At 43.3% G+C, this 18,045-nt stretch overlaps 3 protein-coding genes across 7 annotated transcripts in view; all 3 read right to left on the reverse strand.

Moving 5' to 3' along the window:
* Positions 1 to 4,429, reverse strand: part of CFAP61 (cilia and flagella associated protein 61) — a 140,856-nt gene extending 136,427 nt beyond the window's left edge. Inside the window, exon 1 of the mRNA XM_067293896.1 lies at positions 4,304 to 4,429. The gene's annotated coding sequence lies outside the window, so the exon portion shown is untranslated. The remainder of the gene's footprint in view (positions 1 to 4,303) is intronic.
* Positions 315 to 4,780, reverse strand: NAA20 (N-alpha-acetyltransferase 20, NatB catalytic subunit). Its single transcript, XM_067292614.1, has 6 exons — positions 4,692 to 4,780; positions 4,436 to 4,460; positions 4,212 to 4,302; positions 2,636 to 2,771; positions 1,670 to 1,815; positions 315 to 739 (listed from the first exon to the last, which is right to left on the reverse strand). Exons 1-6 carry the CDS (start codon positions 4,742 to 4,744, stop codon positions 654 to 656), a joined length of 537 nt encoding a protein of 178 aa, XP_067148715.1. The 5' UTR covers positions 4,745 to 4,780; the 3' UTR covers positions 315 to 653.
* A 1,517-nt stretch (positions 4,781 to 6,297) lies between these two features.
* RIN2 (Ras and Rab interactor 2) overlaps positions 6,298 to 18,045 on the reverse strand; it is an 83,713-nt gene continuing 71,965 nt past the window's right edge. For 2 of the 5 annotated variants that reach the window (XM_067292615.1, XM_067292616.1), the window contains 4 exons: positions 16,285 to 16,590; positions 14,005 to 14,136; positions 11,160 to 11,323; positions 6,298 to 8,171 (listed from right to left, as the gene is read on the reverse strand). In XM_067292615.1, the coding sequence (XP_067148716.1) occupies positions 7,854 to 8,171; positions 11,160 to 11,323; positions 14,005 to 14,136; positions 16,285 to 16,590 (920 nt within the window). In that variant the 3' untranslated portion in view covers positions 6,298 to 7,853. Of the gene's footprint in view, positions 8,172 to 9,203; positions 10,649 to 11,159; positions 11,324 to 14,004; positions 14,137 to 16,284; positions 16,591 to 18,045 lie in introns of those variants that run through there. The other 3 variants (XM_067292617.1, XM_067292619.1, XM_067292620.1) reach the window with 3 other exon arrangements.

Consider the following 18,045-nt stretch of genomic DNA (forward strand, 5'->3'; position numbering starts at 1 on the left):
TCAAACACAAGACCAGCTCTTCTAAGGAAACTGTCACAGGATTGCTTGATTTAAGGCTATTAACATGGCAGGACACCAGATCTCCTTTCTATAAGGAGAAAGATGCCTTCCAGTAGTTCTGTAAAATATGTATTCATCACAAGGATAGCTGAAAACAAAATAAATACTGCTGACAACTGCAACCTGTTCAACTCCCTACTAAAGTAAGCTTTTATCCCAGAAACTATTCAGAAAGGACAATAACAGAAGCTAAATATATTGAAACTAACCCCTGAAAGAAAATGTATATAGAAATTAGTACCACACAGTCTGTCTGTATTGTACAAGCCATTTTATTTCAAAAAAGATTTTTCAAGCTTCACCATTTCAAACAGGAGGGATGAATAAGAATTGCATAGCTGTGACTCTCAGGCTCAGTAATAAAAATTGCTTCCTGTCTGGATTTTTTTTTTAATATTTACTGTAAAATATGGTGGCACAACATTTAAATAATCTATGGGGAAGTAATGTAAGTAAACTTCTCAGTATTTTACTTATGGAGTTCAGGGAGGGGGTGTATTGAGCCTAAGGTTTCTCATCCATTTAAGCTCAAGGGCAAGGAGAAAAAGAAACCTGATGCTCTTAGTATGTTGCCTGAGAATCACAGCTTACAGCTATTCAATATCTTCTGGTCTCACAGGATGAGGTAGAGGTATAATTGATTTCTTCTCTGAATCTCTGGAAAGAGCTTTTCTCATATCTGTTTCAAAAGAAATAAATGTTACTATAGCAAGATAGCCATTACCCAAAGCCATATTAAGTGAATTCACTAGTACAGTAAGATTATTTTTCATCAAGAACATTCCAGTAGCAACATTATAAATTCAATCACTGCACTAAATTCAACAGAATGTAAGGGAAGCGGCAAGCTAAAAGGACTTTAAGGATTTAAGGCATCTGCCACAACAGCCCCTGTATTTCACAGGACTCCTTCAAATCAAATGAACAGTGCAAGAACAGAAGAGATGCCTAATGTGGCCACATAAGCCTCTTTGGAGGATTCTTAAAGACAATCTAGAAATAGCAAGCAGCTAGTATTTCAGTTTTGTTAACAGAGCAATAGTAACATACTTTACATTTCCATTTTCTTTCCCCTTTAAATTGAAGAAAGCTCTGAAATGTGAGAAATCTACCAGTGGCAGATGAAACATGCTAACGTTTGATTTTGTCACTGTTGACCATAAATACTTCTAAGTTTGTAATTAGGACATCTAAGGGGAAAAAGTTTCAAGTTCCTGTTATCAAAGGTCCCCCCCAAAAAAACAAAAAAAGATCCCAGCAACGTATTCCACAAATACAGCCACCTGGAAGGAGCGTTCTTTGGAAAGAATTGGATAACTAACTGCATTTTTATTTTAATCTTACCTACAGAATGGCACATCTTTGCACTTATTAATTTATTCATCTTTGGTAGTTTATTTTGCCACTGATAGTACAGAACGCATATACTGCATGATTAAGTTTTGTAACTGAAGTAATCTTCCGTAGGAAAAGCTATCTAAAGTCACATACAAAATTCCACTCTTCAACAGCTATCTGAACTTAGCTTCATCTAGAAAAGAACAAGCAAACCCAAAGATGCACAACTTGAGAACCTTCCCATTCAGCTAGAAGCGGAACAAGTACTCACCATAAGCATCTTCGTCTGGCTCTCCGTTGCTAGCAGAGTAGTACTCTAACACCGTCCGGTACACGCTGTAGCCTAGTTGCTTATACATATTTACTGCAACTTGATTTGATACTCGCACAAAGAGATCCACGAAAAATCCACCCTTTCTTTGTAAAAATAAATAAAGGACAGTAAGGAAGAGCTTGTGAACGTATTTCCAAATAATAACCCATAGCCTGTAATCAGGCCAGAAGCTGGTCAGATGATGTGGCACACTAATAAAACACCTTTCATACTGTAAACACAGACACATTCCTTTTCCAAGGAACAGATCCTGTACAGGCACAAGTATATTTTTGTCACATGACCATCTTCTACACCAGCCAGCAGGTTCAAAAGTATTAAGAAAAAGAACAAGACAAGCTAAACAACCACACAAGCCTCATTACTGTAAGAAATGAAATTAAAAAAGAATCCAAGATTCTAGATTGCACTAACTTAGGGACTGCCTCATTTAAAATATACAGAGGAGGAAAATAATAATAATAATAATAAAAAAAATCAGGCATGAAATTCAGTTCCCCACCTGGAGATAGCACTTCTCACAAGGCAAGTTCTTCAAAGCATTGTACTATTTTTGGATTTTATCAGCTACAGTGGGGTTGCCCTACCGGCATGAGTTGGGGACATTTCTCCATCGGTTTATTTGACAACTTTTATTTGGCAACTTTTATAGACTGCCTCTACTGGAAAGCAAGCTACTCCCTACTTAACCTGGCAAGATAGCTGTCACGGAAAACATGAGATTTTAAACTGCCAAGTGGCCCTTATATTCTTGTTCTTTAACCACAGGGAATTTCAGTGCATCACAACACTGCTTAGTGGAAAAGTCTGGGTCTGTTTCCACATAAATATCTAAACCACGGACAGGAGCCTGTAGCAAGATGACTCAGTGAGATAAATTTTAAGAGGAAATACACTACTCACTTTTCTGAAATTTCTTCCAGTAGTTCCATCAATTTAGCAGCCAAACCCAGCCGGCGAAATTCAGGTGCAACAGAGAGGGCAGTAACATGTCCATGCCATTCCTCCCTGGCCACAGAGCCTTCTGCTTTACCCATTACTGCAAACACACGGAGCACTTAGGACAGTAGCGCTTTTGGGATAAAGCGCAGCTAAACGTGTTTATACATTGCTTTGGTTCTTCTCTAAATAAGCACTGCAGTGAGCGTGGTAAACACTGAAATAGTGATGGCTGCATCATCATGTTATTCAGTGACTACGTACAGTTGTTCCGTACACCACAGTTTAATAAAAAGCTGGAAACATGACCTTCAAGGTCCTTGTCTACCTGGATAAGGTGAGTTCTGTTGGAAAGACCCCCTAACCTCCAAATTCCTCATCCTGCCAGCTGCATGTGGAGAGAGTTTATTGCAACATCAAAATCAACTGACTGTAGAAAAGGCAAACAGTTCACATTATAGCTCCACTGAAAATGTCATTCTGCACAAGCTCTACGCTAGTTTTTTGATGAGTGTAAAAAAAAAAAATCATTTTTGAAAATTCATTTTTTAAGCCTAACTTTCAAATAAAAATTTTAAGCGACTCTTGTGAGTCTTTAACTGAGCAGAATCTCAGGATCTGACTGAAACAATGAAGGGAAGGAGGACCAGAAACCCCAAACTAACCATCATGCCCACTATTGGAGACTTTTGGTCACTAAGGGGAGTACAGCTTGGGAAGCTTTGCCAACCTGGCAATGGAAGGCTGAGGCCCTGCAAAGATGGTATGTTTAAGAAAGAAAGGGGGGACTGTTTTGGGGGAGGTTCTTTGTAGTTCCTTCCCTTTCTGCATAGTGCCAGTCCAGGGTTAGTTCACTGGCGGTCATTCACACTTCCTATCCCATACAGCGCTATTAACAGCGCACAGTCACTGCTGCTAATAAACTGAAGCGGCAGGTCTGGAAAAAGCCTCTGTATCGTAAATGCTTTAAGCGTAATCTGTTAAATACTTTAATTCCCAGGTCCCTGCTTTATGACCACGAAAAGAGGGTGAAAAAAAACCCACGCTGTTTTAAGGAAGGAATAAGCAAACAAATAGCTCTATTTAGAATGAGTCCCGAGCAATATGAATATCACAAAGCAAATAAGCAAATGTAATCAAAGTCCAGACCCAGAGCTTTCCCTTAAAGGACGATGCCAATCCCAGCATTTTTACTCACGGTTGACTAAAAGCATGCTAGATCACGCTGAGTGCAATGACTCAATTTCCTGCTTATATAAAGGTTTATCTGCATACATTTACAAGGATAAAGCTTGACTGGGTGCCACCACAGTCATGAGCCTTTGCCATGCGATATGAACATCAAAACAAAAGCTATTAAACCTATATAATGCCCTTAGGTATTCGTGAGACAACGCGTTACTACATAATGCTCCTCTTCAGTATTGAACATATAGAAAAATGTGGAGAGTAAGAAGAAGCTTGTGAGTTGTGACCCCCAAAACATCGAAATGCAGTGGAATGGTAGCATGTAAACGCCCCCCCCCCCTTTGCCACTCACTGTAACCCATTAGCTCTCCACCGGGTGCTTCCGCGACAATGAAATACTCGGGCCAGTGGGCCAGATACTGCAGGTAAAAGGGGATCCCGTACTAGAAGCGCCTGGTTAAGGAACATGGCTCGACTGGAAAGGGCCGCCGCCCGCGACGGGGCAGCTCTCCGCAGGGCGCCGCGGGACGGGGCCGCGCCGCTGCCGGCGGCGGCTGCCACGAGGGAGGAGGATACGGTCTCCGTGAGCGGGTCCAGGTTGCTGCGGGGAGAGAAACCGACACTCAGGGCGCGGCGGTCCCGGCCGAGGGGCTCCCCGGGGCGGCGGGCGCCTGCGCAGAGCGACGCGCGGCGGCTGAGGGACGGCGGGGCCCGCGCCCCCCTCGTCCCCCATCCCCCAACCGGCGCTGAAGAGCGAGCGCGGGGCTCCGCGGCCCCGGACGGCGGGAGGAAGCTAAGGGAGAGCGAAAGGCAGGAGGCGGCCGCCGCTCACATGTTATTGAAGCGGAAGAGGTCGTCGCAGGTGAAGGCCCGGAGCGACGTCATGGCGCCGCCGGTGTCGCCGCCGACCCGGAAGCACTCCCTCCGCCACTCGGCGCGGCCGCGGGCCACTTCCGCCCGTGGCGGGTTGCTAGGCGACGCCAAGAGGGGGCGGGGCCTGGCGAAGCGGGGCGGCGCCGCGCCATTTTGGGGTTTCTTTCCCTTATCCTCGGCATTAAGGAAGCTCGCAAGAGCTACGCGGATACAGAATGCCGATTTTTTTTATTTTTTATTTTTTTGTGAGGGAAATCAGGCTGATTTATCAGCAGGCTTTATTTTTCGGACACTGCAGCAATGGGCTGGCAGCCCCTGCCCTTTTGTAACGAACTCCCGCTTGGTTTTTGACGCGGTGACTTAAGAGCAAGCGCCTAAACGCGAGACTGGCCCCGAGGGCTGGGACTGTGAGGCCGATGGCGGCCTTTGAGACTCGCCCTCGGAAAGGGAGCGTGGGGGAATGACAGCAAAGAGGCAGCCCTGATTTTAAGCTGCTCCGGTTGGTGTTTTGCAAGATGTGCTGCTTCTTGTGCATTCACATCCCTAATTCCCTAATAACAGTGTTAACTTTCCTGTTAAGCCTGTTTTATTAGTAAGATTTAGGGATTAATTACTTAGCTTAGTTTCCTTTAGCCTTTACAGCTACTTCTCTATTTCAGAAAAGAGACAGTAATAATTAAAAAAACCAAAGTACCTCAGTTAAAAACTTTTCTCTTTTCTTTCTCAGTATTTCATAACATCCAACGCTTCTCATCAGAGAAGATGGAATAGCTTATTTTTACAAGTGCAAATTGCTTCCAAAGTTTTGGTATCATCTGTTTCCTGGCATTATGAGAAGTAAGAAGTGTTTTGCACAGAGAAGTGAATAAAATGGTCAGGTTTTCAAAAGAAACAATTGCACAAGAACGGGCAGCGGAATCAGCTTGAGGTGGTTGGGGCACGTGCTTCCCTTTTGCCCTTTTTGCTTTCCTTTGTTAGACGCTTGGAAGTTCTGAGTTTCTCAAAATTTGCCCTCTCCGTCCCAGCCCTTCCCTCCCTCAACAGAGTCGCCATCAAATGAGAGCGGTGGGATTTTCATTAGATCTAAATGTCAGTCTGAACTTTGCAAGAAGTGGTTCAGCAGCCAAGATACCTGCCGGCTTCTACTGACTGTTTAGGTCAAGCACACAAAGTGGAACGACTGGCTCAGGCATCTGACACCTTCAAATGTTTTCATATGCCCATTACTAGTCTGTATAAAAAACTAACAAAATGATGATACAGTAGTTAATACTGTATTGTAAAAAGAGGAAGAATCAGTGAATTGAAGTCTAGCCTGGGGAATATCATTGCTGCCATCTAACATCAAAATAATTTTTTCCTGTGGTCTGACGTCAAACTAATTACTGTGACCAGCTTCTCACAACACTACTTTACACAAGCTACAGCTCACTTCTTGCATCCTTTCAAAGAGTTTAGAGTGGGCCAAGCAATACAAAAAGCAGTATCATAAGAGTCTACTGACACACAAAACATTCAAGTGCAAACTATTTCTAAGAAAAAGCACACAACATCCCATTATTGCAGTTCATTATTACAATGTATTATGTGCAAAACTCACCATTTATCATTTACAAAATGAAATACAAACATGTGCCAGAGGTTTCAGATACATGGCAAACTGACATTAAAAATGGTACAGATCTTCATATGTACAATATACATGCTACTCATGACGCATTTTTGTAATCACCCGCCTGAAGTTACACCGCTCCAAGGACCGGAGGAGAGCCCTCGGTCCCTGTAAAGAGAATAGTCCTCTTCGACTTAAGTAGGGACCAGAGTGTCACCCACAGCATCTACTACCTTAGACAAGTCACAAGAACACACACATTTAATACCATTTTACCTTTGTGTATTTAGGACTCTGACTTTCATGTGTCACCTGCTCAGTAACTTAAGAATCATGAAATGCTACAACATACTCTTCAGTCCAAAGCACATTTTGATGTTGCTGACAGACTATACAAAACGGTTAGTGTTCCCATTCATTTTATTGATATTTAATCCTCTGCTAACACAAATAATATCTGGGATAGGTGCTGTCAAATCCATCTGCATATCTACAATATTGTATACATAAAAGTTTCTTACCAACCTCCTTCACTCTCTTTCTGCAAGGAGCCTGAACCAGCAGACTAACACATTTTATTCCTAAATTAGGTTCTCTACATTCTTTCTCTACCCCTTCTCTACATCCTTTTCTTTCATCTTCCTCTTCCAAAACCATATTTTTATCTAAAACAATGCATATAAACAATAATCCAGGCAACAGTACATCAAGTTCAGATAAAGGCACTGAAATCACCAGCACCAATGTTACAATCTTCTTACAGATAACAGAATTTTCATAAAAACCCTCCTGTAACATGAAAAAAGAGAAACCACAGAGACTTTTAATGCAATACTCTAAAACCAGCAAGAGATTTATTCTTGTATATTAAATGTTAAAATCACATGCATAATTATAGAATACTTTATAGTTAAAAAAATATTTAAAAAACCAACCCTGACAGTTTACCTGCAACTGCTATAAAATTTCTATGAAATATATATAAAAACATGGAGATTTTCTGTAATAAAAAAAAAAAAAATTAGAAAAGGATGCAACCATCCAGGAAATTATGAGTTAACTGATGCCCTGCATCGGACAGTCTTGTCAAACTCATGCTGGTCAAACTGAGCATGTACCAGCCAATTCACTGCAACATTTGTCTAGCATACATACATTTAAATCAGAATGACATTTGGCTAAAGGATGAGTGGAAGAAGCTAGATTTTGGCACACTACAGCAAAAGACCTGCAGAGGGCCACAGCATAATATGTTTCAGAAGACTGCGGTACCAGAAATTCCGCTTCATGGGCTGTTTACTCAAACACGCTGGTTGAATATTCCACACGACTGGCCATACGCATGGTTTACATGGTTTTTCTGTAAGCAACGCTAGAAGCGTCTGCACGTGTTTTACTAGGCATTTATGGTTTAAGACCTGCATAGACTGTTTTACCTCCCCAGGTAGGCAGCAAAGGTGTTTTCCAACAGTTAACAAGCAACAGAAATTAAACAACGAGTTGCTGGTTTTAAGAAGCAGAGTCATCGTTGTTTTGAAAAATGGCACCATAAGGATCGCTGTTAATGCGCTTGTAGACAAAGTGAAAGACCTGGGGTTGCGGGCGGCTGTGCAACTCGGCCTTGATTTTCTGAGGGTAGGTATCTTCTGTCAGTTGCTGCCAGGTGTCATCAACAAAAAGAAACAGGCTATATTCTTCGGGATTGTCCACTTTAAACTTTTCAGCACAGAGCTGACACACATCTTCCGTAGTGATGTATGGTCTTACTAGCAAGGTCTTTCCTGTACATCCACTGTTAACTTCCTGGAATGCAACGCGAAGGTAGTTCTGTAGAATGAGAAAACAGACATAAGAAACTGAAAAAAAACCAAACCAAAATAAAACACCCCCCCCCCCCCATGAAACTCATCCTCTGAAAATTGTGGAGTCAGCAATAAACAGCAAGCATCTTCCCGTTCCAACCGTGAAACGGACTCCGGCGGTTTCTGTAAATTATGACCACCTTGCCGATTACGATGGCGGTGTGAAACTGTGGCAGATGTGGTGGGCATGACAAACTCGGTAAGCCTTCGTCCTCCTCCCCGTGGTTTACAGTCTAACCCTGCAATTAAGAGTCAGCAGAGACAGCCTTGAGCACGTGGAAAGCCCCAGTGGTTTTAATGGGACTTCATGCCTGGCTTTACGAGGGAATAAAATGCTGAGAAGCAAAATAAACCTCTGAGGCAGCACGTCCACAAGATGCTGCTGCCACTGCTGGGTCAGCCTAGAGTACAGAAGCTTCACACACTACATTAGTCAGGAGGAAGAAAAAAACCACCCCAAATCCTCTGCCAATTTTAAAGCAAGGGTGTTGACCCGAAAACAAGTTACTACATGATAAACATCTGTTTGCGCTTTTATCCTGCAGTGTGTAAAAGGTAATGCCATCTCATTTAAGGCATTTTCATCAATTATCCAGTGGTAATTGGTCATGGGTCTGAGCCTTAGGTAATGGGTTGTGTGCGACAGGGTTTTCTTAATTCTTCTTTTCTAAAGAAGAGGGATGCTGCAGAAAAAAAGCTTACTGTGCAGCATTTGAATGAATCTATATAACCTTGAGGCAAAAACTGGACTTTTTTTTTTCCTACAGAAATTCACACATGCCCACAGCTCTGAGAACATGGAGAAATGCTAAATATGCCCTAAGAGGCACAGTTCTACCTTCCAAAAAGCATTCGAAAAGTAAAGTAAAAGGCAAAGTCACATTTTGGACACATGAACGAGGCAGCCTGTTGTGCAGTGCTTCATTAAGAGAAGTTTATCTGGAATTAAATACTATGAGAAGTGGTAAAATTAAAGGAGGTGAGAAGCGTAAGAGGATGACAGTGAGAAAGAACTGTTTATTGAATGAGCTGGTACCTATGATTGTATGCGGAATAAATTAAGCAGGCCAAATCACTATGGTAAAAATTTACATTTCATACAAGTTATTAAAAGCTAAGACCAAGGGGAATGTTCATATGACTTATTATTTAAGTTCCAAAGAGCACTTCTTTTTTTTAAATAAACATTCCCGGATAGCTCTTGCAGACTGAAACACTGAAGCTCTGCAGCAGCATTTAAACCACTGGGACTGAAGCTGGCTGAACAGAACGAATCCATTTTTGTTATCCAGCCTAAGGATCTAATAAATGAGCAGCCCTAAATAAGGCAAAATGCACCACAATTTTAATTTCTAATGTAGTTAACACACAAAGGATGTGTTTTTTTAGATGTATGTGCTTTTAAGCAGACAGGATTGCTTGAAGAAGAGGCTGAAGGTTACACAAATGCTTGTAACTCATATAATAAGTATCAAATTCGTTTATGCAGTATCAAAAAGTTCTATTTAATAATCATCGCCTTATGGGATTTTTGCTTTTCCATCCTCTTGAGGGAGGGACGGAAGGAGAAGGCCTTTGAGAGTCCAGAAGCTGAGAAGGCTGTGAGACTGCACCATGGAAATACAGTGAGCGCATCCTGGTCCAACGTGGGAACGATTAGTTGTTCTGAAGCTGCGTTACGTATGTGTCCATAGAGCAGGTACTTTATTTCAGGACTGAAGATTGCGGAGGAATTAGATTGAAAACTGGCGTTCTGAGCAGGCAGCAAAGTGCATGAATTTGTGCCAAGGTGAAACAGAATACGAGATTTTGCCAAAAGAACCCTCTGAGATTTAGTCATTCAGAGGATAGACAAGATGATGAACTTTCCTACAAACGGTGCCCTGTTTTGCTGGAATGTCAGATTCAAATAGCTTGAGACTTCCCCTAACTACAGATAAGCCAAATAGGAAATGGATCCCAGCAAGATGGACTAGCTTTGTGGCCACAGCTCAGGATCTCTGTTAATCAATTCTCTTCCCACAGAGAGACACATCATGCAAGACCGCTTCTTTTCCCAGCTCCTTCCTGTTCAGTGTTGCTCTCTAGTGCTTTGCATGGACACTGATAAAGCACAAGGAGCCTCAACTGAAAAGTTTCACTGTCTTCTGATGACCCTCCACCTTTATTTCTCAAGATCTTAACCAAATCATAGCTAATCGATGGCTGTTATTAGCCAGTCTGGAAACTTTGGGCTATGATATCAACAGGAAACAGCTAAAACCAAAGAAATAAATCCTTGTTTCTCGATTTCAACATCTTCCTTGCTTCAGTCCAGGAACTGATGTATCTGAACAGCCAGTCAACAGCGTACTACGATTTTATGTGAAAGACCCGCAGATCTGATTTTAGAAGATGAAATAATCCAGACTGTTATTCTTCAGTTGAAGTTATTGCCCTACTCTGAAAGAGTAGTAAGAAATGGAGGGGGAAAAAAAAAAGAAAGATGAAGACATTCATAGTGTAGAACTCTGGTCTTTGCTTAACTTTTAATCAACACTGTAGACCGGCTTTCTTCCCACCTCTCTCCTCTGCTGCCTGCTGTATGCCACCATTACCTACCAGGGGAGCTGTGCTGATCTACAGCACTGGAAATCTGGATTTGTTCTTTTTAATAGTAAGGCATACAAAGAAGCTAAATCTAAGATATGATTCACTTTGTCCATGGAAAGGTGGGGGAAGGAGGGGGGGAAGTTCCATTATTTAGTGTTTTCTTCCAACCATCACAATCGAACTCTGTTAAAAAGTGCAAAGGCTTAAAAAAACTGGGGAAAACTTGTAAGCCATATTCTCAGCACTGCTTCACTTCCTTCATGCCCCCAAGGGAATCACAAAGAATCACACCTCTCAAATGGAGATTTCCAACAAAACAATTGCTCCCTCTGTTTTTTTTTCCTTAAGCCCCGGGCTGTACCTGAAAATCATCAACTGAAGGTATTGTTCTGTTAGTTGTCCTCCTCTTATGCCATTGCCGGAGGGTATCTCTGGCTTCCGAACTCAGCAGTCGGGCAGCCTGTTCTTCCTGGAAGTTCTTGATCAATGAAAGTGCTCCGTATGCGCTTGTCAAGTAGTAGCCTCCTGCGAAGGACAGCAAGAGAAGGACTTCTCAGAATGGTCACAAACAGGGCGCCAGGCGTTCTGACTGGTCACAGAAGAAAAGACGCGTTTGCTATATCTATCTATCTGTGTGTGTATGTGTACGAATGAAAGTCCTTGCACTCTGGTGTCAAAATATCTGTATGTAAAGAAAGGTCGCAGGCAGCTCGTTTCCCCCCAACCAGCATTCTCAACTGGGCAATGAGGTGATACTACTACTACTGACCCTCGTAGGGAAAATAAAAATTAATAATTCATAATCTCTCTTACCATACAGACATGTAATTTACAGCAGCAAATTTGGTGACGTGATTAGAACTGCTCTTTACTACATTTTTTTCTTTTTCAGCTTTTCTTCTGTACTACCCAATCAACTGCTCCATACTTCAGACTGCCGCTTTTACAAGCAGCGCAACGCCCTGCAAGTGATGCATTGCCCAGCAGTTACCGCTATTAACATATTGCTCTCCTACTTCCAAGAGTAACACGGGTATCGGGCCAACATATCTTCCTGATGTCTGGAAATCCTGGAGACATGGACTCTGCACATGCACAGCTATGATAAGCTCAGTGTTTCTGGTTATGTGAACTGACCTGTGTGTGCTCACGGGCCTTCTGAATACTGGATGATGTGTTCTGAGCTGCTCAGGGACATGCAGCAGTTACGTGCACTGCGTGTTATCAAGGGGTGCAGTTACATCTACCTCTGGGTCCACTAGTGCTGGAGACAGCTAGTTACTTAAGTGTCTCGTGTAAGATGCTCGCTTACTCCTGAACGTTTTAATGAAGCTGGGACATGAGTTTTCTTCTAATCAATTTTCAAACAGTGATTTATTTTCTTCCCAAGTTTCAAATGTAGACGGAATACACATAGCTGTTTAAGCAAAATAAAGGACAATCTACCATGGTTCAGGAACTTAAGAGTAACTATACTTAATGGCAACAGAGTAACAACTGGGAGTGTGATTAACACCCAGGAAGCATCCCAAAAGCATTTCCCATAGTTTGAATGCACAATCCAACCAGTTAGCCAGAAGCCTGGCTCTAGCAGTTCTGCTGCTTGTTTGCTCTTTCTTTTAAAGGAAGACTTCATGTGGGTTTTTTTGCCATTTTTTGGCATCCCCCACCATGGCCAGCTAGCACAGAAGGCGATGTCTGCAATCCTCCTTACTTCACCTTCATTACATGAATGGAGAATGAATTCAATAAAGCCAAGACAATTGCTGACATACAGAAGAAGCTGCAGTGCGCAAAGGAAGAGGCGTCTCGGCATGAGCTAAGAGCCCCCAGCAACCTGGGGAAAAGGCATGCTCTGCTTTATTTCATTTTCTACGTGAACTAGTTAAGTGGGAGTGTCCAATTAAGAGTGGCACAGTCTATCCACGCTGTCATTTACAGATGCATTCTGTGCTGACAGGAGTATTTTCAGTATGACAGATAGCATCCTCTTGGCCTCTAGCTTTGCAACAAGTCCTATATATAAAACACAGGCAAGAGCCGTGAGCCAAATTGGACGATACAACACATTTGAACTGCATAACCCCAAAGCACTAAACAATTTTTCCTGCACGGCACAGTGCGTCCGGTGCCAAAGACAGGGCCAACCAACAGATGGACCCCTTTTTGCTGAATTAAAAATAACATGACTTAACAGTTCAGTAGATGTTTCTGCTTTTCAAGCACGTTAATGATCTCCAGCTTCACATCTCAAGTATTTTCCCTACTAAGATTCCTGAACAAGGCACTAGAGGATGCTCTGTATGCAAAGGCAGCAAACAGGCTAGTGCCAAAGGGGAGGAATCCTGGCGCACCTCTCTCACACATACCGGCTTGCAAGAGGATACAGCAATTCCAAGTCTAAAGATAGCAGGGACAGGAAACATATACACATATATATTTAAACTCACAGCTGAGCTTGGTCACAAGAGCCTTTTAACCTCCTCACAAGGTGGTGGATTCTGGGGCCTACCAAGGTCTTGCAGGATACCTCTGTGCTAAAAACACCACCATGAAAGCAGAGAGAGGGAGGCAGATTTCCCTGCCTCTAGTGGGCTTCAGCTTTCAGTCATGCCTGCCATAAGAAATTCATTCCTGGGGCTCATAAAATATTTTGCAAGAAGCAAATATTGGAAAGAAGCAAAGAGCGTCAAGGGGGAGGCGTTCTCAAAAGCACTTCCCTGGCAGAAAATTCCCCCAGAAGCTTTTACAAAGTATCTACCCTACGCCCCATTTTCAGTCACACCACTTAACTGAATGCTGTGGCACTATAAATACACTCAAGATATTTTCAGGCACTGAAGGATAAACACATTCGGCATCTGCATGGTATATGGGTTTGCTTGCCAAGTCATGATGCCTCTCCGTTCTCGGTTGAAAAAAAATGGCATTCCCTCATAAGGAAGTATACACTAGTAGATTCCCAGAGCACCCAAGTCTACGCTCTGCACATCCCACCAGGAAAGTCAGGGTTTTTCATACTCTAAGGTAGAAATAATTAGAGTCTCTTGTTATGTTACTAACATCACTGACTTTAATACTCTCCTTGAAGAGATTTCCAATCAAACAAGGTCATAGCAACTGTACTATCAAAGAAAATCTCCATTCCCTAGTCCTTTACTCAATTTTAATTAAAAAAGAAGGGGGGAAAAAAAAAGGAAATTTACCTTCTCCGTGCAGCAAAGATGGATCCAGCAATTCCATCATGTATTCAATTTCAGTATCCAGCTCTAGCATATCACACTGGGCTAGTACATATGTCAACACAGGCAAGAAGTCATCAGCTCCATACAGCCTCCCTGGGGTGAAGGGAACACAGAGAGTGATAGACAAACCACACCTTTTTACCAGGTTCAGAGTTTCAAAGCACAGCGTTATTTTGCTGCTAGTAAAGGCAGGAGTAGTAGGTTGGTTAGTAAAGACCAGCAGAATTGTATTGCTCTACACCCTTCCGTTTGTGGCAAACAGAACATCATCCAACACTCGCTGGACAGGAGACCAACACCAGCTTGATCCTGTACTTCCAGCAAGCACACATCGGATGTTGATAATGAATGCAGGCTTGCAAGGGAATTTAAAGACTGGGCCCACGTTGGCATCAGTGGCCACTGGCTCAACTGGTCACTTCACAGAAGTCTGCCATGAAGGTCTGACCTGAATCCCACCTGCACTTCTACCACCAGCTAGGAGAAGATGAGTAGACATTTTCTTTATATATGCAAGGACATCTGCTTTCTGGAAAGATCCAACCAGATACCAGTTTCTGAGTTTGAATCCCAGCACAGAAGCCTGGATACAAAGGCCTGTTAGACTTTTGTCAAAAACAGTAAGACTTGACATGAAAACTCAGCTCCTTTCCTTGACAAGCCCACATCGTCTCCAAGCAGCTGCGGAAGCAGCATCAGCAAGAGCAGCACACAGTTAATGCACAGACCATGCTGTAGCTACACCTGGCTGTGCTTCTACTGCTTATATTTAAGCTTTCCATTTGCAAGACGGAAAATATTGTATATACAGACTGTATTTTGTAGAAAATACAATCTGGATCTGGGCAATCTGTGTTCATTGTAGAACTGGTGTGCTGGTCACCTACCACCACCAAGAGCAGAGCCATCTTAATCTTTGATGAAACTCCAGATGATTGAAGGGTTGATCTAAAGTTAGGCCAGCTAAGGCACACCCTCCAGGTATTACACTATTACCTAGCTGAGAGCACAAGATGAAACAAAGATACTCAAAGAGCTGCGAGCTCAGTGCCAGGCTTTACAAACCTCACGTGACAGTACAACCCAAGGAGCATTTGCCGCGCCTAGCCCAAACTCCTCAAGGCAGTAATTGCCTGGCAGTGCCTGCTTAGTATTTTTTTCTGCTTACTGGAAACACCTTACTCAATGCGATAGTATGGCACAGAAGAAAGAGCCTACAGCACTCTGGGGCGAGGATTCCTATATCCACTTCAAAACGCAGGAGGAGTTTGCACAGAATAAAGCTGAGCAGGAGCTTGGACCCGGTTCTCGCAAAAGTGCTTGAGGGTCTTCAGCCACAATCGTTCAAATTCCACAAGAAAGGAGGTGTCTTGATCAGCACCAGGCTCAGCTGCAGATTCAGTGCTCAATCTGCCAACCACCTGCAGCAGCTTAGATTTGCCACGGGGGGGGGGGGAAAAAAATCTCCCACCACCTGCACTGCTCACCTTAGCTCATGACCTACTACAGCAATGTCTGATAGGACTTTGGGCAACGCATGACTTCATGCCATCTAACACAGTGTTTTCATGGTGTGTCACCAATGGCTCAGCAGCTCTCATTACTCTGTAGTTCCATTTTGCTACCTAGCTTTCAAGGTCACTCTTTGACACTTGCTACAGAGTAGAAGTCAATATTGTTACTTCTGTTCCAAAAACACTAAAGAAAATGTCCAAATGAGAACATTCAGGGGAAGCCAGAAGTACTGGATCAGGGGCTGTTTTTCTCCACCCAGTTACACAGAGCCCTTGTGGTTGTGGCATTACATACACACTGTTCAATTACTATACTGAAATATAGGGTGTATTTAACCGCCTCTGCTACAGCTTCCAGAATAATACTCATTTCGTCTCAGTGTCAAATCAAGACTCACAGAACAGGCTTTCCGACAGCCAGTTTCAAAAGCCAACAGCTAAGTAAAGCTGTCCTTTTGAAGCTGCTCCACAGCTCTGCCTCACCTTCACACCCACTTTGCAGATGTGCTCACACACACTTTGCAGATGTGCTGCCAGTAGCATGAGACACATCAGGAAAGAAGTGGAGAGGCAGATTCCCTCTCAGAAGGGCTAAGAGGAAACACTACAAGAGCTCAAGGAGAAAGAGGCATCTGTCTCTGCAGAGTCCAGTGACCTCATCTCCTGCACCAAAAGACAACCCCAGGTTAGGAATATCAGCAAGCTTTTATCAGAGAAAGCACCATACCTGAGTTATTCTCCATAACAGTGTAAATCAATTTGCAAACTCTCAGTAGCAGCATGACTTTCTTTTCAGGTGAATACATTTTCTGCATGGACATGAACTTGACTTTAATCTTTTCAACGTCCACAAAGTCTGGCGTTGGAACAAACACACCCAGTTCCTGAGGATTCCTCTGCCGCACCAGCTGCAGGTTTTCCTTTAGCTGTTTCCAAGAACCGTCGGCAGTGTGAAACTCTTTCAGCATCGCTTCAATGTGGCCCTTCAGCGGCTTCAGGATGCACTTGTGCATGGCCTTCTCCAGCACCACATCTGCAACGGCAAACACAGGTCCAGCTGACTTCCTCCTCTAGAGCAGAGCCAGGATTAATATACCCACTCCCAAAAGAGACCTCGGAGAGCAAAAACTACTCACCACGGCCTATTTATTGCACAAGCTGAGTTTCCAGATGTTTGTTAACAAGAAAACAAAAGGCAGAGCAGAATCTGCCATCAGTTCAGATGGAATACAATCTGGACAATGCAGAAAACCCCACAGCATAAAGACAGGCTACAGACTGTCAAAAAGTATTGTGGCTCCAGTTAACTCTTTTTTTATTTTTATTTTTTGGCCAGAAGTCTCTGTGTTTTGCTTTTACTTTGAGCTTTAGACCTGAACTTCCAAACCTGAAGCAAAACAGTCAAAACTATAATTTCTGTCTGGTTTGGCATGGAAACCAGCCCTTTTCACATAGTTTCCATCAGAAACTGTAACTCAACCAAGGCCTCCTAAAACTTGGCTCAACTTTGCCAAAATCTTTATGGAACTTGGACAGATTACGGGCTTTCGACTATAAATGAAAACCAAGCTGTGTTTGTCCAGCTTCAGATTTCATCATGCAAGCTTATATACAGCTTTGTCATCAAACCTGAGGTTCTTTGTTTGGCCACTGTGGGCACGTGGCACAGTAACCACCGAGTTAGGGTGTTTTTTTTTTTTAATTCCTGTTCTACTGAAGGTTTTTCTTAAACAAACATTCTCCCTTTTCAAAGTAGGGACCACATCAACAGGGAAAGCTAGGCAGATGCACGAAGCGCGCGCAGGGACCGGCAGTGGAAAGAGGAGAGACGGCGAGCGTGGTGCTGCTGGACCACACGATTACACAAGGTAGCAGCGGGCATTCCTGCTGTTAGTGGTGACCCCAAGCCCTGTGCACCCCTGTGCTCCGAGTTTCCAGATGTCCCTAGGGCACCGGGAAAGGCACAGCCGGCCTGACAGATGTTCACGGCGACCTAGGTGGACAAACATACAGCGTGCAGGGTGGATCCAGCGTCTCAGCGGATCAGAGCGACCCATCAGACAACAAGCGGCAACGTTTCAGATGACCGGTCCTTATCTCCTGCACTCAGCGGAGCCACAGCCAGCACGGACAGCACTGCCAAACCTGGTCGGGAAAGCAGCAGCAGCACCCCTCTGCGCAGCAACCAAAACTCCCTGCCATCAAAGTCACTCTCAAGACAGCGGGGAAAAATATTTTTCCACCCAGGAAAAGCCACAGTTCTGACCTGGGGGTAGACTAGCCAGCTAATTTCTACATGGGACACACAGTTCCTTGCTGGCTTCACTGATGCCATATTTTTATTGGCAATTTAGCTTATTTCATTTATTTTTACTGCCTGCCTTTTTTTTTTTTTAAATAGCAAAACCCCTTTAATGGCTTTACTTGTAAGCAGAACACCTCTGCTGTTTGCATTCCAGCTGCCTGCTCTTGTTTAAGTCAGATTTAA

The sequence above is a fragment of the Apteryx mantelli genome, chromosome 3, assembly GCF_036417845.1.
Source record: "Apteryx mantelli isolate bAptMan1 chromosome 3, bAptMan1.hap1, whole genome shotgun sequence".
NCBI lineage: Eukaryota > Metazoa > Chordata > Aves > Apterygiformes > Apterygidae > Apteryx > Apteryx mantelli.